The 21,514-nt window shown below is 43.6% G+C and overlaps 1 protein-coding gene across 1 annotated transcript in view; it reads left to right on the forward strand.

Moving 5' to 3' along the window:
• Positions 1–9,629: 9,629 nt before the first annotated feature.
• Positions 9,630–21,514, forward strand: part of Slc9a2 (solute carrier family 9 (sodium/hydrogen exchanger), member 2) — an 87,174-nt gene continuing 75,289 nt past the window's right edge. The window contains exon 1 of the mRNA NM_001033289.2: positions 9,630–10,083. Within this exon, the coding sequence (NP_001028461.2) occupies positions 9,792–10,083 (292 nt within the window). The 5' untranslated portion in view covers positions 9,630–9,791. The remainder of the gene's footprint in view (positions 10,084–21,514) is intronic.

Below are 21,514 nucleotides of genomic sequence, written 5' to 3' on the forward strand. Positions count from 1 at the left end.
CATGACCAGCTATTCTCTGTGTCTGTGTCTATGTCTGTGTCTGTGTCTGTGTCTGTGTCTGTGTCTATGTCTGTCTGTCTGTCTATCTGTCTCTCTCTTTCTCTCTCTCTCTGCTGCCTTCAGGATCAGGATGGAAAGCTCTCAGTTGTCTGCTTCTCATCATGTTGATCATGGACTAATCTTCTAAAACTCTAAGCAAGCCCCAATTAAATGCTTTCTCTTATAAGATGGTGCCTTTTACAGTAACAGAACGGAAACTGATACAGCCCCCAAATGACTCTGTGAATCACAACCTATTTCCACCATCATGGATTGGACTTTAAAGGGATGAAGAACTGTACTCATTAAAGGGATGAGAGTTGAATTTTAACTCCCAGCTTGTCACTAGGGCCTAGGTTCTTCTGTCACCACATCGGCATTTATCCACACGTAATATACCAGTCTAGAGCCCGATGATGTGGAACCTCCAGAGACTCAACTAGACTCCAAACCTGACTATTCAACTGTCATTGATACTTCTCCTTACAGGTAGCAAACATCTGTCCTTTCATAAAAGACATTTTACTTTAGATTTAACACCCCAAGGTTCCTAATGAGGACCTACATGAAATGCACCCACCTTGCTACAGCAGGTTAAAGGGAAGATGCACATCCTGGGGGCTGGAGAGGAGGGTCACAGGTTAAACACATCAACTGCTCTGAGTTTGGTTCCCGGAACCCACATCTGGTGATGCATATCTATCTGTAACTCCAGCTCACACATCCAATCCTTTCTTCTCTGCAGCCACACCCCTAAACATATGCACAAGCTTAAAAGTAACAATTTTATACACTTTTTTTAAAAAAAAGATGAGATTCATTTTTGAGTCTGAATCTGATCTTTCTAGTAACACTATGAAACTGTATCTTCAAAATACACATAGAATTGAATTATCTCCCAAGTCGTACCACCTCCTCAGGTCCTCTTTACTTCCACATTCAGTAAATTTTTTGAGTCTCAATTCACTGGTGCCATTCCTGCCTGCATCACACAGGCTGGAAGCGCATTTCTACCTTGGTTCTTGTTGCCTTTAAGCATACCCTATGTGCAAGAGTGGGAGTGATTCATTTAAAATAGAAGCCATGAGATTATACTTCTCAAGCTTTCTGAGTGTTTCCCTTGGTGTAGATGGATTCCTTGCTACTGCCTCCAGGTACCTTGTGCTGAGGTCTTTGTTTCTTCCCAAGTTCCCAAGATCTCTGATACTCTTTGGTGTGTGTGTGTATAGTGTGTGTGTATGTGTGTGTGTGTGTGTGTGTGTGTGTGTGTGTAGTGTGTGTATGTGAGCACACATGTGTGTGCACATGTGTCTTTCATCACATTCAGATTCTAAATGCAGCTAGCCAGAAAGAGTAGAATGGGACCTGACACTTGACTACCAATGGTCAGGAGTTAAGTCACCCCTAGCTTTTTTGAGTCTCAATGTTCTTATTTCCTAAGGCTCCGGAAATAATGCCTATCACATGTGACCATGGGTGTTATAGGTGGATCTTCAATGTCCTGCCAAAGGTGAATATTCTTTCTGATGTGAGTCTAGCAGGGGCTCATTCCTGGAGTGCCTTTAGTGTGATGAGTCTCCTGGGGCTTTGGCTGTTCTTCATTCCTTCTTTGCTTCATCTACTCATTCATTGATTAATTCATTCACTTCATTCATTCATTTGTTCATTCACTTCATTCACTTCCTTCCTTCTTTCCTTTGTTCTTCATTCCTTCTTTGCTTCATCTACTCATTAATTCAGTTCAATTCATTCATTCACTCACATCATTCAGTTGCTTCCTTTCTTTCTTTGTTCTTCATTCCCTCCTTGCTTCTCAGCCCCCTTCAGGCAATCCTATTTGTTTAAATTCCCACCGTGACATGCTCCCATGCCAGACCCACTCCCTACAACAGCAGACTGAAGTCCCTGAAGCTGTGAGCTTAACAAACCTTTCTGATTTATAAGCTAGTAAGAGGAAGCTCCAAATCCACGTCACCTTCATCTCCTTCTTCACCATCACCACCATCATCATTACAGTCATTTGCCATTTCTAAATCATTATCATTTGATAGAAACACAGTATTAAAGAATAGTTCTGGGTTCAAATCACTGGTTTAAGATTTGGTCTACGTGTGTGAACTTGTGCAATGTATCTATAATTTTCAGGTACAAGTATTTAATGAGATGGTAGCGACAATGCTTGAAAATTAGCCAGCCTCAGGGTGTACACTCCTTATATGTTACTTTTGCTAAAATTATATCATGTTTTGTAGTTGTCAAGGGCTCGGTGTACCTGGTACATCTTTATTTTTCATACAGGAATGAATACTTCCAACATAGTAGGTTCTAAATGTATTAAATTTGGAGTTATATGACTAACTTGAGGGAAGGGTGGACAGAAGCAAACAGAGATGAGTGACAAACAGAACACAATGAGGGACAGGCTAAGTTATAATCAATATTGTTGTTCTTTAGGCTTTAATGCCAAGTCTACGAAGAGTAGGAGTTCAGAGGTTGCAGGGTAGTTCGGACTGCAGGTTTTATCCAGTGTCTCCTCTTCTCTAACGAGGACCCATCAGAAACCCACAGAAAACTCCTTGTCTGAGCCAACTCGGGGTGACCTTTACTCATCATGAGCTGCACAAATACATATTCAGAATGCACTTACATGACTCACAAACATTAGAAGGCTAAGTCGAAAAGCAAGTTGGAAGTTGACAGAGGTACAGAAATGAAAACTGGTCTCTGTGTGTATCTGTGCATGTATGTGTGTGTGTGTGTGTGTGTGTGTATGAATGTGTTTGCACATGTGTTTGTTTTTATATGTGTGCATATGTGTGTGTGAATGTGTGTGTGCACCTGTGTGCTTGTTTTATATGTGTGAATGTGTATGTGTGAATGCGTGTGCTTGTTTCTATGTGTGTGTGAATGTGTGTGTGTTAGTTTCTATGTGTGTGTGTGTGTGAATGGGTGTGTGCCAGTTTCTATGTGTATGTGTGTGTGAATGTGTGTGTGCTAGATTCTATGTGTGTGCGTGAGTGTGTGTGAATGTGTGTGTTACTGAGGACTTAAGAACTAAACCCACAGCTTCGTTCACACTCAGCAAGCACTCTGTCATTGAGCTACATCTCCAAAACTCCCTTGTAACTTTCTATTTCCAGATAAAAATCTCACTAAGTTGCTTAGAGTGGCCTTCAACTTGCCATCCCCCCCCCCCCCCCCCCGCCTCAGCCTTCCATAGCTGCAATTACTGTCTTCATCACCAGGACTGGCTTTAAAAACTGATGTGTTTTAAATTGTATAGTCTCTGGACTCTCTATTCTGTTTCTAGGATTGTGTTTGTAAGGATCTTAGTTTTTTTGTTTTGTTTGTTTTGGGTTTTGGTTGCTATAACACAATGGCTAAGTGTAGCATTGATAAAGAATGGGTTATTATTCTTGCTGTTTCAAAGTATGGCAGAGAGCAACAATGATGAGACAGAACAAGTGTGCCAGAAAGAGCTCACCTCTCACAATACCCACTCCCAAGGTAAACCTGATGACATCTTACTCTATGGATGGAACAGCCTGTTAACGACAGACAGTGGGACTTCTTAAGCTAATCACCTACCAACGTCCTGCCTCTCAGAGCTGCTCACCTGAGTATGGACTCTCCAAATCATGAGCTTCCTAGGGACACAAACCACAGCAGTTTGATCAGGTTTCTGATACAATGGCAGCTGGTTAAACTGTAGACCAGCAGGCAGGGCACCTGTTTGTCAACAAGTGTTTTCTGTTCCACTGCTCTTTCAGAAACATGTTCATCATGAGCCGCTATGGCTTCCTCATTTGCCCAAAGACACAGAGAGTGTTTTAATTGTAGGTGACCACCAAATAGAGGGAGACTTAAATATTCGGTGAGTTGGTGAGGGATGTGCCTTCACATGCTCGGTGGTACTGAAGTTGCATCTCTGTGTTGCATCTCTGAGTTCAGATGGTGCATACAGGGGTAAGGAGCAGGAAGCATCCTTCCTGTCATAGAGAACTTCACAGTACCTGGAAGGAGATGAGCCATGGGGAACCTGCATTTGCCTTTGCATAGTTACATTGTATATATACATAGTTGCAATGTAACGTAGTTTACATGTTAGTTACAGTCTTTCTCCAAGTCCTGGGTTTTATGAAGGATGAGCAGAACACAGAGCAGCTCAAAGCTTGAATAACTGAAGTAATTTCTTTGGTTACCCACATGGCACTTTGGGAATTCAGTGTGAAAATATCATTTTTACTTGTGAACTCAAGTCTGCAGAAGGCAGTTTCCATTAAGAAGTCATTTCTCTGTTGAGTGAAAGACATAGCTTTGGTCAAAAAGAGAGGTGTGCAGTTAATTTTATTCACATTAATTAAAAGTTCACACAGTGGGAAAGCTTTAGATAAGTTTGAGTTTCTGTTGACTTGTTCTCCATCTATTTATTTATTTACTGTTTTATTCATGCATTTCTTGGTTAACGCAGGATCTTACTATATAAAGTTAACCTTTAATGTGGCATCCTTGTTCCTCAGCTTATAGTTATGCACCACCATCCTTCAGACTAAGTTTCCTAAAACAAACTTGAGACTGAATCTGGTCCTACCCACCTATCATTCCAGCAGACCTGATAATGAGAGAGGGAGATCATGAGTTCCAAGCCAGCCTAGGGTACATAGAAACATACTGTGTTCAAAGATGGAAAAGGGATCACACACACACACACACACACACACACACACACACACACACACACACACACACACACACAGAGAGAGAGAGAGAGAGAGAGAGAGAGAGAGAGAGAGAGAGACGTACCAGTTTATAGTTCGGTAAGTGTTAACTATGACCGAGAAATTATCACCAGCCACAATATGGGTATCAACTTTTGCAGATAAAGATTTTGAATTGAAAGATCATTACAAAGCTCAAGGTTACATGTTTGATTATGTACATTTCAAAAAAGGGAGACTTTAAAATGTGACCATTTCACAAATGTGAATAGCGTGATGTCTTAACATGTCAAGATCATCAGGGTTTGTGGAGAGCATGGTAGGACAGGTTGAATGTCTATTTAAAAATCTGTAACAAAACCCTAAAAAAGCTGTAGTGTTTTGAATGCTGACAAGAGTGTACAAGTGGAAAATTGACCCAATGTCAGGGATCGAAGTGACAGCACAAGCATACTAAACAACACTTTACATTCATGCAAGTGTCCCCAAATATGGGTGGAGGAATCCTAAATCCCAGTGCTTCTGGTCTTAGGTATTGTGGAATGCAGACCCGGAGCCAGCATTGTCTAGTGGAGTCATTCTCGGGTTCCTGCCCAGCGATCTAGCTCAGGCTGGGCTAGTTTAGTAGACCTACACTAGGACTGTCCTGGAAAGAGAGCACTGGCGCCCTGCTGTGGCACCAGGGGGCCACTACCACTCACAAGCAGTTAGCATCCCATTCGTTCATCACAATGATAGTGATGACATACTCAGCCTGCTGGAATTCTTTCAAAGAGTGATTTGCACAGTTGGTAGGGTATGGAGTCCCAGGCTGTTTCTTCACATGGAAGAAACAGATACCCAACTCTTCTCTAACCCAAACTCAGTATGGCTGCTAACATAGGCATCCTCCAGACGTTGCTGAAGCAGAGGCTGGGGAATAAAACTAATTTTTCGTTGTTCCTTTTTTGTTGTTGTTGTTTTAGTGTTCAATAATGGCTCTAATCTCAACACTATTATTTTTATGGGCATCTTTTCTCTTGGTAATTTAGGATTATTTTCCTAGCTGCTTTCTCTTGTATCTAGAAATTGTACTAAATGCCTTGCCAGTCTTCATCTTTAAATAGTCCCAGGACCCTGGCCTGCTTGAAGGCGGTAGGAATGATTCTTGTCAATGGTCTCCACTAACTGCACTGATGTTCTAACAGACCATTAGAGGTGAGAGGTGATGGAGCCAGAGTATCACTGAGAAGAATTGTAAGCACTTTAGTGTTACTTGAGGGAAAGAGTCTCAAACCTGTAATTATAATTCCTGGAAATATCTAGAGCTCTTCCAGTGCGGTTAGGTCCTCACAACATCTTGGTAGGGAAGGATAGAGGCACAAAGCCCTCAGCATGAGTCATAAAGCACTAGATAGAAATGTGTCTCGGGATGCCAGAGAGACCTTGTGTCTCTCTCCAGTGTGAGGGTGCCCACCATGAGGAAGAACTGACGCCTCAAGACTTCTTGTCAAGCCATACTTGTATTGCTCCGGCACGTGTGTGGCAATCTCATGTTCCTCACCCTGTGCTTGGAATCAAGAGTAAGTTGCATCAAGCAGGTCAACCACTTGTCAACACTTTTATGAGAGCCGCGTAGTGCGGGAAAATACAGTGATCAGTCTCTGAGAAGTTACAGGAGATATAGCTAAGGGCGTTAAAGCAGTGTAAGTGTGAGGTAAGATGTCTTGAAGTCAGTTACCTTTGAGTTCAGTCCTCAAAAAAGACTCAGCAAAATGTGAGGTGCTACTCCTTTGTACCAGTAACAGAATGAGCAAAGGCCCTGAAGGAGGAGCAGTGAGACCGTTCATAGAAGATGGGAGTTAGAGAAGGGGAGTGGGAGGAAGAAACCCAGGTCACTGGGAAAATCACTGGAAGATCATGGTCTTTTTAAATGGTACTGGAAAAGCCACTAACACGTTTTAAGTTAGTCCAGACAATATCTAACTGTTGCTTTCAGTCATTCTGTGGGTACAGCTGAAAGCAGAGGTCTCAGGGGCTGAGCTCCTCCATAGGACCCTTTGGGGAAATGGCCAAGCCAATGGTAACAGCGGTGCCACCCTAACTTTCCTCACTGTGTCAAACACCATACCAAGGAAAAGGATAAAGGATTAAAGATTTGTTTTAGCCTTCAGTGAAGAGCATTCAGTCCAGGGTTAGTTGATGCCATTGCTTTGTGGTCTGTGGCAAAGCAACAGGACACATGACAGAGAAAGCTACATAACTCAGGTGACCAGGAAGTGACAGAGAGATGTCCCAGCACCCCAAAATGCTCTTCAAGGTTTTGCCCTCAATGACCTAACTTCTTACCCTTAGGGCTCACCTCCTAAGGGTCCACAGCCATGTAACACCACTCCTCTTAGTGACCAGCTTTTAGTGTATGTAACACTGAGACAGATTTAAGATGTAAGCATAACAGGATACATGTAATTCTTTCTTTCTTTGCTTTGGGTAAAAGATGAAAGTGTGTGTGTGTGTGTGTGTGTGTGTGTGTGTGTGTGTGTGCGCGCGCGTGTGTGGTACATGGCTGAAGTTCATAGGACAGGCTCAGGTATTTGTTGGTCCTCGCCCTGTCCCTTGTTTGAAAGGGGTCTATTATTGTTCACTTCTCTCTGGCTTGGGAGCACCTGGGATTCTCCTGCCTCAGGTCTTTCTCCAGAGGAATACTGGGCTCACAATGTGTGATACCACCACATGGATTCTGGGATTCAAACTCAAGTCTACATGCTGGCTCTTCATGGGCTGAGCCATTCCCCAGCCCCAGCAGGTTGCTCTTTATCTCCTCTTTATCACCCACAAGACTGAATAAAAAGATTTTCCCAAGTTTTACAAAAACCGATTAGTCTTTGCAGTAGCAGAGATTTACAAAGGACAGTGACTCCAGCATCTGTGACCTGTGTAGATACTCTAGACAGTGAGGTGGAATGTCATTTATCCTACGATGCACAGTCGTTCTCAACATTCTCACGCCTAGGAATAACTGTCTGACTGCGTGCTTGCCCTCCTGTGATGTCACAACATCTAAGAATAACTGTCTGACTGTGTGCTGCTTACTCTCCGCAGAACTTCATCCTATTAAGAGTTATGCTCTTAAACGACCCCTAAAATATTCTTCATTGTTCTATTTGATAAATAATCTAAAATTGGTAGTGTGGGGTGGAACCAGCTTTAGCAAGGTCAGGCCTGGGTGTGGATACCTTCTAGAACTTTAATCTAGAAGGGTGTTCGTGTGTGTGCAGTGCTTCACCTGTAAAACAGATACAGTTTTTCCCTCCCAACTTCGGTATTTGTGATAACCAAAAATTCAAGTGAAAGTGCTTTCCCAGCGCCTCTTCTGGAGAGAAAGGCAATTCGAGAAAGAAAACACTTAGTTAACAAGTCCTTTCTTAGAAAAGAGATGGGAGAATCAGTCGTTGATATGCAAATGCCCAGCAGGGAGGAAAAGGGTTAGGCTCTGCCTGTTTCAGTAAATCTTTACAAGGAAACAGAATCTTCACAGGCAGTTCCACTTCAAAGCTGGAAAACTGATACATTCTGTGCCGATTCTGTATCAACCCTGAGACCCATTCTACTTCGGGCTAGAATGGTCCCTGCCTTTCCCAGACTCAAAGGTTCCTTGCTTGCCTCTATTCAGATGGCCTCCGACGACTGACATCTCACAGATTCTGTTAGACCTTTCTGTGTCAGACTGAGGGGTGTATAAACAAGAGCCGGAACCCTGTGGGAAAGATAAGAATTTTTATTTTATACGTTTAGGGGAAACCGTGTGGGTTAACTGGGAGGCAGATGGTTTGGTTTCGGTTCCTTTCAGTTTCTCACCGTGAGGACACCGGGACAGTGGGATCGCAGGCAGGGCACCTGGCAATGCCCCTGCGGAAGGTCGGGCTCGGGAGAAGGGCCAGTTGGCGCTGGGAGAATCCCGCTTTTCCAAACCGCAGTCCATCCTGTAATTAGCCGAACAAGTCCGTCTAAGCTAGGCAAATCACTGGTTTTCCACGAAATAGTTATGTTTCTGATGCCCTCAGACAGATTCACCTCGAAGCCTAAAAACAGAGACTTTTTCGTCCCCAAAGCTGGGGGAGGGAAGAAAAGTGGAGTGCACACTGTTACAAGGAGTGGAAAAGCGGAAAGACAAGGGTTCTGGGAGAGCGTGGGAGCGCTGAGTTCTCAACCGGGAGTTTCGGTGCGCAGAGAACAGGCTGTGTTCAAGGTGCTTTGCTCTTCCTTCTCATCTTTCCGAGGCCCCGAGAGGCTCCCCTCGGTGAGTCGGTCTCTGCAGACCCAGCAGTGGCGAAGGCTCCCCAGTTCCTCCGCGCCCGGCGTCGCCTCCCTGCCTGAGCCCGCGGCGCCTCCTCGCGTGCCAGCGCCCCGGGGTGTCTCCTTGCAGGAGCCTGCGGGGGGAGGGGGCAGGGCGCGACGCGTGGGTCGCGTCGGTCCCAGCCCTGATGGACGGCCGACGCTGCCTCCGGGGCGGGGACAGCTCAGGCCACCGTGCGCACCGAGCACCTAGTGCACCCACAGCTCCCGGGCTCCCAAGAACAGCGGCTCTTGGTCCGCGGGCGGGCTAGAGAGCGGCGCGACCTTCGCCCCCGCGTCGACTGTGGGTTGCGGCAGGTGCGCGTCGCACCGGGTCTCCGCGTCCTCCCGCCCCGCCACCGGGGCGCCGCGCCCGCCCCGCCCCGCCCCCGTCCCCGTCCCCGCCCGCCCTCGGGCCGCCCCGGGCAGGGCCTGTAGCTGCCAGGCATGGGAGGGCGGCCGGCGGCGGAGGGCGGCTGAGCAAGGCTGAGCGCGGCCGAGGGACCGCGCAGTGGCCTCCTGTCGCTGCGCGCTCCCCTCCGGGCCCTGCGAGGTTCACACCCACCGAACTGGTTGGCGACAGGGCCCCGACCCCGTGGAGGCGGTGGTGTGGTACTCTCGCAGTCCCGTTGAGTTAGTAGTGCTGTCCCTCCCGCGATGCTCTGAGGGAACCCAGATCCTACACCAGCGTCCTCTGCTGCGCTCATAGCTGCCGACCCCATGGGCCCCCGGGGCACCGCGCACAGCGTGCGGGCGCCACTGTCTTGGCTGCTGCTGCTGCTGCTGTCTCTGCAGGTGGCAGTGCCGGCGGGCGCGCTGGCCGAGACCCTGCTGGACGCACCCAGGGCCAGGGGTGCCAGCTCCAACCCGCCAAGTCCTGCCAGTGTGGTGGCCCCGGGAACGACGCCGTTCGAGGAAAGTCGGTTGCCCGTGTTCACCCTGGATTACCCCCACGTGCAAATCCCTTTCGAGATCACTTTGTGGATCCTACTGGCCTCCTTGGCCAAGATTGGTAAGGAACTGTACCCGTGGGTGGGGGCGGGGACGATCAGACTGGGGATCCTGGTGGGTGACTCGCCAAGTAGGCAAGTAGTTGGTCTCAGATAGTGGCCAGCTCCTCCTGCACCAAGGCAGCCTTGGACGGACAGATTAGCTCCTGTGGTTGAAAGATCTCCTGTTCTTAATCCGACGCTGGCCTTGGAAAGCCGGGAAAGACTGGCCCATAGCATAGAGACCCACTGTGAACTTCTGCTTTGAGCGTCAAGTTTGACAGGTCTGTGCCAAAGTTGAGGGAGACTTGCTTGCTAACTGAGGCAGGGCTTAGCTAGATTGTATATCATCTACAAGTAGAGAGGAGAGTGGAAGTGGGCAAGATCTTGGATGGGAGAGGGTGCGTTGGCAGAACACAGACCCTCCTCATGTCCCTGTCTGATGAGGTGCTTAAATTGGGACTGTGGACACCTAAATGCTTGCCACTACAACACCAGTGCCCTGTTCTTTCTCTCTGGGCTCTCTGGGCTCCTTCCTCTCTAGAAAGCCTTTTCTTCTTTAGAGGTAACTGGAGCCAGGGAGACCAGCTATTAACAAATAATTAACCCATCCCCAAGCTCAGCCCGTTTTCTCATCTGTTAACCTGATCACTCCATCATAACGCCCGCTCACCATTTTACTCTGTATGCAGTATTAAAGCACATTCGCTATCGCTGTACTGTTCAAAATGTATGAGGTCAGAAGAACGCGGTGTTTTCTATGCTTTTGCATTCACCTTGTGGGATGCAGCTTTCCATACATCTCAGCCTTTCTTAGGGAACCTTTCTGATGATCAGGGTGAGGCATCGATGGTTACAACACAGGAAATACTCCTCGGCAAACACAATATGGCTGGGGATAGATGCAGGGGTCACATCCTGGCCTGACTTATACAGACTGTTTTCAAGGATGACTAAAGTCTGGTCAGTGTGAGCTGTTCACCGGAAACAGCATTCTAGAGAGAAACAAAAAGTGTGACTGGAAAGGGGTGGGTCTAAGCAGGTGGCAGGGATGGTTTGTAAGAGTGTAGAACTTGCAAGCTAAGCCTGGCATTGACTTCCGAGGTTAGATTAAATCTATTAGCCTGTGATGGTGGTAAGCAAAGGTGTCCTACACTACATAATGACTCTGCAGTCTGGAATTGCTGGCTCTGGCATGACCAACTAGCTGCGCGTGCTTTAATTCCATCTGAGCAATGGTATAAGAGACATGGACTTCCCTATCAAGCAAACAGCCACATAAGCTCATGGTCTCTAATAATAGCCCGAGATGCTCTCTCTTTACATCATCCCCCACAGCATCCCTGCCCTGTAGGGATGTGCAGCTGTGAATACTCTCACCTCAGAGAGGTGGAAACCAAAACTGGAAAGTCCATACTATGACCCACAAAGTCGGACCCACCAAATGCACACAGGTAGCTTGCCTCTGGTTCCCTGCCTGTGCCTGAGTCGGAGCCCAGGAGGGCTGCATTTGTGACCTTTCCCATTACTGCTTTTCTGCTCTGACACCCTCTTCTGTTCTTTACCCCTGATTATTTTAATCAGATTAATTACACTAATAACAGCCGCTAGTGGGCACTTAAGTTCATTATCCCTCATTTTCACAGCCTTCATCCTGGGTAGATATGATGGCCCTGTTTTGGGGAGGAGGAAGCTGAGACATGAGGTAGCTTTGCTGGTGGGTGGAGAGACCCAGTTCTAGGCCGAGGAAGGCCTGATGCCTCATCTTTGGTCCTCTCTGAAAGAGTATTCTGGAATAAGGATTAGAGGAGAGTGGGTTTGTCCATTAATCCTGGTTGTCAAGGCAGGCGTGCTGCTGGTGACAATGGCCACGGTGCTCCAGAGAGCCACAGTGCTAGGTGGCCCTTTTTTTTTTTTTTTTTTTTTTTTTTTTGCTGTCTCTGTGCTTCTTGCCTTCTGTTTATTCCTGAGCTCTTGTTCTCTTGGGCTGCCTTTGGGAGTCCTCTCAACCCAGCTGTGGTATTCCAGTCATCTTAATGGACATCGTCATCCTAACCGTGTGGAACTTGGTTAAATGTGTCCATGCTTATGTGAGTCAAAGTTTGCACACAGGCACCTTCACGTCTCTGTTAACCATGGTCTTAGCCCTCTTCTGTTTCACAGGCCACTATGCCCTCACAACGCCAGATTTGACCAAAGTTATAATACCTTGCACATGTATCCTCCCAGTCCATTGGCTTTCCTTGGATTCTGTACTTCTCAGGCCACTGGGGCAGGGCAGAGATGACAGCACTCCATTCTTGTCTCTTTTTCAGAGAGGTTCAAGTCCACAGGTGTTGGCTCCCCGATGTAAAGGGAAAGAAATAGATGTTAGAACAGGAAGTGGAATTTTTCAAGTTAAAAAGGAAATCTGTTGTTTGGAGTCTTTGCCATTTTCTTTCTATATTGTAACCGATCCTTCTCTTGCCTCCTTGGCTGCTCCTGAAGGAATGTGCAAATACCCAGATATACTGAAGTCTCCTTTCCACATACCCTCAAGTCTTTCTCCAGCACCATCCTGCCCCGCCCCAACCCTCTACTCTCTCTTTGGCTTTGAGCAAACCTGCCAGGGTACAGCAGAACAACTTCACAGGCCAGGAAAATAAGTTCTGAAACAGGAACCATGGAGCTTTGTGCTTAATGTTTATATTTTATGTATCAAATATAGTGTATTCACTTACCTATCTCCAAGGCCAAAGTGTCCATGCAGAATTAGAACTAAAATAAACCCATTCACATTGTAACTGTTCAGCTTCAGCGTCTAACGTTATTTCTAACTGTGTATAAGTTCATTAAGCTGTATAGACTTTGGGTCTGGTTAATGTCAGCAAGTGACGTTTTTATTTATTTGCAAGCCTTGATTTTTAATAGCAAGGTTTATTTCAAAATTAAACAGGTTCTGTTTTAGCTTTTGTGCTTGAAGACTTTTGTTTGGGAGCGGTTCACTTACACAGGTAGCTTAAGTTGCTCACAGTTGGGAAAGGTGATGGAGTTCAACACACATGGAGATATAAGGTTATGGGGCAACACAAATGCCAGCTCATATAGAAAGCGTGGTTTCTGTTTGGGGCATTTTAATGGAAGTACCTGGTGTGCTAGGACTTACCTGCTCAGAGAACAGGGAGAAATATTCCCTGTGATTAATCTAAACAAGGATGAACAGGCTGCACCTAAGAACATTTGTAGGAGGTTTAAATACCAGTGGTGAACTTAGAATGGCTATCTAGATTGCATTGCTTCAGGTCTTGGAAGTATTCTTACAAATCTGAAAGCACACTTGTTCATCTTGTTCTACACAAGGCCTAAGTCAACTTATCTTCTCCTTGCTTTATCTGCTTATTGGGGGGAAAGTCAACGTCCTCATTATTTGGCTAGAGATGTAGTTCTGCAGTTATAAAATGTCCTGCAAGCCTGATTGTAGAATTGATGAGATGGGTGTGTGTAGAATAGTTTAGCTGAATGAAAAGAAAAAAAGTTCATTGATTTTAGCCCACCTTGGAGCAAAGCACTTCCTCTCCTTTTCCTTAGGACCTCTTGTCTGGACACTCTAGAGTCTCACTGTGCATGCGTTTCTCACAATGCATTGATTCTTTTTATTTGTACAGAAAACTCCACATCCTTTGCCTACTGAATCTTATGTGCCAGGATATAGTTCTAAGCTGACCTTAAGAGGCATCTAGAGGAAGACGCTGAGGTCCTGTGCTTACCACTGTCTGTGTTGCTTTCTCTCATGAACTGGGCCATTGAGGGCTGCACTAGCCCTAACCTGAGTGAATGTGGCTGTATACTTTACTTCTGCTGGGGTTCAGGGACAGAGCACTGTCTCTAATCTTTAAAGTAACTGAACTCTGGTCTTTGTTCCAGGATTCCTTGTATGCCCTGTACAGCATTGGGGTCTCACTGTGGGTGTTTTATTTGCTTTTGGTACCTGGGCGGGCACATTGTATTATTACTATTATTATTATTATTATTATTAATTATTATTATCGCTATTTTTGAAAGGCAAACCATTTGGATCATGAAGATGTCTGTTCTGGGCTTCAGGCTGCCTTGAGTTTAAAACATGAGTCTCAAAAGTTGTGTATGTTCTTGGATTTAGAGATCCTTGTCTCTGAAAAATATGTCTCCTTGCACTTGCCTTATGCTTCGTCTAGTTTTTCCCAAGCTCGTGTGTTATCTAGAGAGGGACAGGATGGAGTTCATGGCCTTTGCATCTCCTTTTGTACATCCCATGTGCCTGCCACCGTGTGCTCAGACCTAATAATGCCCACAAAGCGGTCCAGGGTCTTTTCTCTTGAGAGCAACACATATGTTCAGGGTCACCCATATATTTTCAGTCTGAAAAAGGAAGGCAGTAGATTTTTCATTTCTTTCTAAAGATGAATTCAGGCATCATAAAGATGATGTCAGGACATTAGAGTCACAGTGTTCTCATCTTTACAATAACAGCAGGGTTTTTTTTGGTTTGTTTTCTGTTTTGTTTGTCAATTGAAAATCTTACTTCTTATCAACTTTAACAAGGATAATTTTATTTACCATTATTGAGGTGCTTAGTTCTTGTAGAATTTTCATGTGCTTTGAAGCCCCCAAAACACACACACACACACACACACACACACACACACACACACACACACACACACACGTGTTTTCTTTGTAGGGCTATAAAAACTTACCTGTAAGTTTGGTAGTTTTGTTATATGGATAGATTAGATTTGGGGTGATGATTCTGTTGTTCTAATGTCAAGAGTCATAGTGCTATTTGGTTTATCTGTGTATTTTTTGAGTCAGTTTTGAGTCACGTGTATGTTTATATAGTTTGAACTTTTACTGTTGCTTAGAGAATGATTTTTTTTAGAGACCTTAAAGTTCTTCTTCTGGATTTATATGCCCCTTTTATTCTTAATGGCTTTATTCTTGTTTCTCATCATCTTGATCAAAATTACTTTTTCTCTTGTATTTTTAAAAACAATCCCTCTTGTTTACAGGTCTCCAGTTTTACAGCCTTTGTTTATACTCTTGTGGCTTTCTTACTTCTGTTTTCTTTGGCTTATCTGTTTAGTCATTAGATCATCTGCTGTTGGGTTTATTTTTCAATATTATGGCAGTTTCCACCTCACAAGGGTAAACAATCCCCCCAAACTGCTAATAATGGGATGCACAGCTACTGTGGTCTTAACTATGTATCAAACACATGCATTTTATGAACATCTGAGCTCCAAATTAACATGTTCTTGTGCTAAACTGACCCAATAACGTGGGCAAAATAAGTTTCTTACCTTAGTTATTGGAACTCCTAGTTGTTTTGTCTTCCTTCTTTCTCAAATATAAGAGTTTTCTTGAGCTCATCAAAGCTAGGATATGTTGTACTTTACATTTATATGTATTAATCTTCATTACAAATAAAACATAATTCAGAATTTATTCATATCACTGGATCATATCACAACATGCTTAGCCTCCAGAGTCAAAGAAATATCTTAGAAAGTAAAATTATTAAATGTCAATCTCCCTGCCAGCTGTCATGACTCAAAAGGGTACTTCCTAGCATGGTAGCGATACACACACTAAGAGAAACACTCCTTTCTGACCCACTTCAGGTCTGCTGTCATCTTTGATATACATACATTCACTGTCATCTTCCCACATTAAAAAAAAATCATAGTGGTAAACACATTGAGACTGTTTTGTCCAAGATTTATGTCATTTGCTTATGAGATTTATTAGATTTCTCCACTTTATTTTATGTGTGAGTGTTTTGTCTGCCTGTATGCATGTGTGCCATGTGAGTCCTGGTGCCTGTGGAGGTCAGAAGAAGGCACTGGACCTTCTGAACAGTCTCCTAGTTGCTAACCTCTATGCACATGCTGGGAATCAAACCCACATCCTCTTCAAGAAAACCAAGCCCTCTTAACCACTGAGCCATCCCTCTGGCCCCACAGCTGCCTTTTATTTTGATTTTTAAATTCATACAACATTAATTACATTTTGATTGGAATAGTAAGCTGATGACTTCTACGATAGTCTCAATGTTGTGTTCTGTGTGGTTTAGTGAGGGGCTGTTTTAAAATTAGATTTTTTTTCCTATGTGAACATGAGAAGAGCATAGAAAGTAAAAGTATTAGTGCCATGTGCTGTGCACATACCCAGGCATGAATGTGTACGCACACAGACAGACACAGACAGACACAGACATCACAGACAGACACAGACACACACACACACAGACACACACACACAGACACACACAGACACACACACAGACACACACACACAGACACACACAGACACACACAGACACACACACAAACAGACACACACACACACAGACACACACAGACACACACACACAGACACAGACACACACATACACACACACACATACACACACACACACACACACAGGATGATCAAGATGTATACATTGTGGCATTAAGTTCTTCAATACTGTTACTGTGTTTTGGCTACATTATCAGTTCTGACCTGTGTAGAATTGACCACTAAGAGGGGCTATTTGTAATTCTGCTAAACTTGACTTTATCTGGCTCATCTCGGTATCTTAGGTGGATACTGACTTAGTATTCTTCCAACTGAGTTCCTCCTTTACAGCTTCCTTTGCGGTTAAATTTGATCTTTTGTATCATTGTTGTTACTCAAAATAGAAATGACTTTTGTAATCCTTTCTCTGTAGAGATGTTTTCATACCCATATTGCTCGCCCATGTCTCCTATATATTACTAGGAAATCAGCCATATCATTTTTATTTAAACGTGCTTCATTAAACCCACATAACTGGGTTTTCTGTCTTTAAAAATTGAAATCTCTGCAGTTTAGATCAGGAATGTTACTACATTTATTGCACTGATTTATTGGGGCTCGTTTTAATCTGTGCTTTTACTCCATGTCTTTATTTTATTTTCCCCCCAATATTTTGACTTTGCAGCATCTTTCTTGTTTATCAGATGCATTACTGCCCCGTCTCCTCTCTGGCCTTCCCCTCTTCTTCCCACTCGGTCAAACATAGCATTTGCTGTTTCCATTGTTGTTATTCGCCTGTTCCCAAAGATGCTTGAGAGTTATACATTTTTAAAATCCCATTTCAAAGTTCAAATTATTTCATAAGGGGTTTGTATAGGTAACATTTGTTTAGATTGATAAATGTGTTGAGCATGCTTTCTTTATGGTCGCTTCCACCTATTCCTTCTATATTATTTCCCTTCTCCGTGCGTACACTCTTCAGTGAATACTTCAGGGACAGCCTTGATCTCTAGCTTTGTTCAAGCTATTTCTCTTGGAGGCATGGGTTTTACCCAGGGCTTTGTAAGTTCTAGACAAGTGCTCTTCTATTCTCTGTCCTAGCCCTTTGAAAATGTCATTAATTTGTTTATAGTCTGCAATGAAAATTATACTGAGTTATTTTCGTCAGATAGATAAATGTCATTGCTTTCTGCCTTCTCTCCTTTGGTCCATTATGTTACCTGAATTTTAGCCGTGTGTGTGTGTGTGTGTGTGTGTGTGTGTGTATGCATACACACATGCATGAGTGAGTGTGTGTGTTTGTGTGCTGTATGTATGTGCTCATGAGTGTGCATGTGTGTATGCAGGCATGCATGTGCATGTGTGTGTGCATGCGTGTGTATGTGTGCATGTGTGTATATGTATGCATACATACACATATGTATGTGTGGTGTGTGTGTGTATGAGTGTGTGTGCAATGTATATGTGTGTGTATCTGATTATTTCTGATATTCAGCTGCTGTCTCAAAGTGTCTTTCAGAATCTATGTGATTTTTTCTCCCATAGAATTTATTACACGCCTTAAAAATTTTTGTTTTCTGTTTTCCTTTCTCTGTCATTTATTTTTGTATTTCACTAATCTTTTTGTTTCCAATTTACCATACTGCCCACAGTACACTTTTAGTTGATAGTTAGTCTACTCGCTAGGCTTTTAATCTTAATTGCATGTTCATTTCAACATTTCTGTTCCCTTTTCATGTCTGTCTGCCTTTGGCTCATGCTGTTTTGAAACTGCTTAATTTTCATTCTTCCTGTTGTTTTTATTCGTTTACATTCATGTTATAGATTCCATCAGCATTCTGTTTTTTTCTTCCTAATTTAGAGGTGTAAATTCTCCATTGACTTCCCTTTTGGATATTTATGCCTTATCTTGGCTGTATTTTTTATTTTTATTTTTTTTTTACTGTGAGCTTAACTTCACCAGGGGATGTTTATTTGGTTGAGTCTGTGGACCTTCTAACTTGTTCATACAAAATGGTTCTCAGCATTTTGTTTTGGTGGTGGGTTTCAGTGTGTATTTCCCAGTTAGTGTTCTTGTATGGATGAAGTGAGTTCTCTTTCTGTCACAGCTAAGTTTCTTCCTGGCCCAGAGCCACAGAGAATTGTCCAGTTTCCTCTCCTTTTCCCCTGGCTACAGGCATTTTCTTTTGGTGCTATTTTTTTTTTTTTTTTAATTTAGGACAAAGTAGTTCTTTGAGAGTCAGGAATTTAGGCAAGAGTCCTTCCTCAACTTGTAAAGTCTTATTACCTGTTTTCAATAGGTGTTAAAATATCAGGTCTCAGCACAGGGGACCTGGATGCAGCTCTGTCTGAAACTCCCCTGGCTTACTGTGACCTAAACACCCACTGATATCTCCTGGGCATTATCTTCTATGTTGACCCAGGTAACTAGGCACTGATATTATAATTTGTACTGAGAGGAGGATTTGTTTACATCTATATTGTTTAATACTGTGATGATTGTTTGTATAAGGTTTTTTAAAAGAAATAGCCTTTAAAAATGTAATTAGCTGGTTCACTAATGTGTGTGTGTGTGTGTGTGTGTGTGTGTGTGTGTGTGTGTGTGTGTGTGTGATTTGTATGTGTTGTGACTAGGTGCATGGTACATGTGTGGGGTTCAGAGGATGAGCATAGAGTCTCGTCTCTCCATCCGAGTTGAAATGAGTTACAAGGACTCAGGTTAATTAGATTTGCATCTTCAAGCAGCAAGTGCCTTCACCCTCACTGACAAATTTTGCCTTTACAGAAAGATTTTCATACATTGTTTAAAGTTAATGGCTAGGCTGTGATGGTTTCTCACTTGAAGAAGAGATACCTGTTCTTTCCTCACTCAAAACAGTTGGGCCTGCAGAATTTGATTTGTTGCCTTTGTTTTAGTATTTATATTTCCTTGCCTGTGTGAGCTGAAGATATGTAGAGGAAAATATACCCCGAAGTACCTTAGAAAGAGGGCTATCCCGTTCTATGTTCCCATTCTAGTCTTAGATCTCAGATGAGTCATTACCTCCTTGGGTCTTCTATTTGATTTGTCAAAGGTGGGCCATATGTCTGTCCCTTATGCTTACTAGGTCTATTTGGACAACGGGAAGATACTGTGGATAACCAAGCTTTCCCTTTTTTAAGAAAGCAATAGGAACAGAACCCAAGAGAAGTGTATGTTTACTTTCTGAAATCGATGCGCGGCCATGGGAGGGTTGCTGTCTGAGTGGCGCCTGCACAACTATGGCTTACTCACTTGCAATTAAGTCTTTTTAAAGTAATGAGTCATAATTGAGGTGCTTCCTGAAGTAATTCCTTACTGTGTCCGTCACCCGTCACAGGCTTTATCATCTTCTTGTATAAAGTTCACTTCTTGTTTGGAGGTGTCTTTATCTTCTTTCACCTCTCCGCTCATCCCCGAGACAGAGATGGTGATTTTCTTTAAGCTCTCCATGTGACTCTGCCTGACTCACACTTGACAGGCAAATGCCATATTATTTCTTCATGTCAGGATATAGATGCTTACACTGAAAAGAAAGGAAAGAAAGGCATGATTGTATTTGGAAGTGTGGCTTATTGGTAGGTCATTCATTCATTCATTCATTCATTCTTCTAGCCATTAATAAGAACCTGGGTTGGATCTCTGTAGAAAACCACTTTAGAGATATGTACAGGTTTTCTTTTGTTGTTGTTGCTCTTGTCATTTGAGTCTCATGTAATTCATGCCGTTCTTGACTCTTCTTTAGAGACAAAGAACTCTTTATTCTACTGCGTCTGCCTCCAGCTGGGATTACAGACATGTGCTACCACACCCTCACAAGATTTGCTTTTCCATGTAAAGTACCTCAGGCAACCACGGGGCCATGAAATAGCTCCATTTCCATATTTCTGTGTCTCAGTCAGGGATAATTCTGCTACTACTCCCAATTCCTGGACTGGTTTCCCAGGATCCCGTGGCTGGAAAGCTGAGCACTATAGTGAGACCAGCCTTGTCTTTTCTTGCCCCAGTGCAAGGAAAAAATGGATGAGACTCTCATAGTCTCGTCCATAAGATAATAATAGCTCAGCGGGACACAGCATTAGTTCAGCCAGCCATTGGCTACACGCTTACTTAAATGGTCACAGTGCTACTCAGTTCTCATAGAAGTGCAAAAATGTCATCCCAAGTTTCAAAACAGAAGAAAACATGAGGTTTAGGGAGTTTAACTACATTGCCCCAGACACCCCAGCTGGCAAGTGGTTGACATGGGGCCACAATTAGTTCATCATTCTCTCTGTGTCTCTCTGCCCTCTTCTTGGAAGAAAAGGCATATTGAATTCCCGGTTGGTCTCAGTGTCTTCGAGGCCTGTTTCTGTGCAGAAACAATGGATCAGAAACACTACAGAAGACCTGGATCGATATCAAATACTTGGATATGAATGGATTTTTTTCTTGTTATCATTATACTATGGTATGGTATAGTATAGTATAGTATAGTATAGTATAGTATAGTATAGTTTAACCGGCATTTACATTGCCATCTAGAAATGAATTAAAGTGTACAGGGGGATGTTTGTAAGTGTATGCATATATTGTACCAATGCATGTAAGAGACTTGATCACTTTCAGCCAATGTCCAGAAACCTCAAAGACCAATGGAGTCATATGCTCACTGTGGTCTCCAGAGCACCTTGGTGGAGCTGATCTGCCCATTCTTTCCTTGGAGACAACGAGCTGTCCTTGAGACTCATGCATGAAACTTTCATCGATTTTGACTAGGGTAGACCATCACCATAAAATCCGACCACAGTGGCCATTCTGCCTGCTTCCTTCACATGGTAATTGTGAAAGCCAACTAGAAGAATACACAGAAACAGCTGGTGGTCTAGAGAGAGGAGTAATATGGTTTCCTAGCAACACTCCAAGCTGGGTAGGATGGGAAGAGCAAGGAGGGAGAATGCATTATGAGCGCTGACACTGGAACACACTTCTGGAATTTCAGAATCTCAATGCAGCCTTTTCTTTTTGGTGGTATAGAATGCTTATGCTTTGAGATACAGCAACCCTCCCTGCTCTGTGATTTACATCCCACAATTCTATTTACCTGTGGTCAAGCGTACTCAGGGATGAATCATCTCATTAATTTCAATGGTCTTATT

This window comes from Mus musculus, chromosome 1 (assembly GCF_000001635.26).
Source record: "Mus musculus strain C57BL/6J chromosome 1, GRCm38.p6 C57BL/6J".
NCBI lineage: Eukaryota > Metazoa > Chordata > Mammalia > Rodentia > Muridae > Mus > Mus musculus.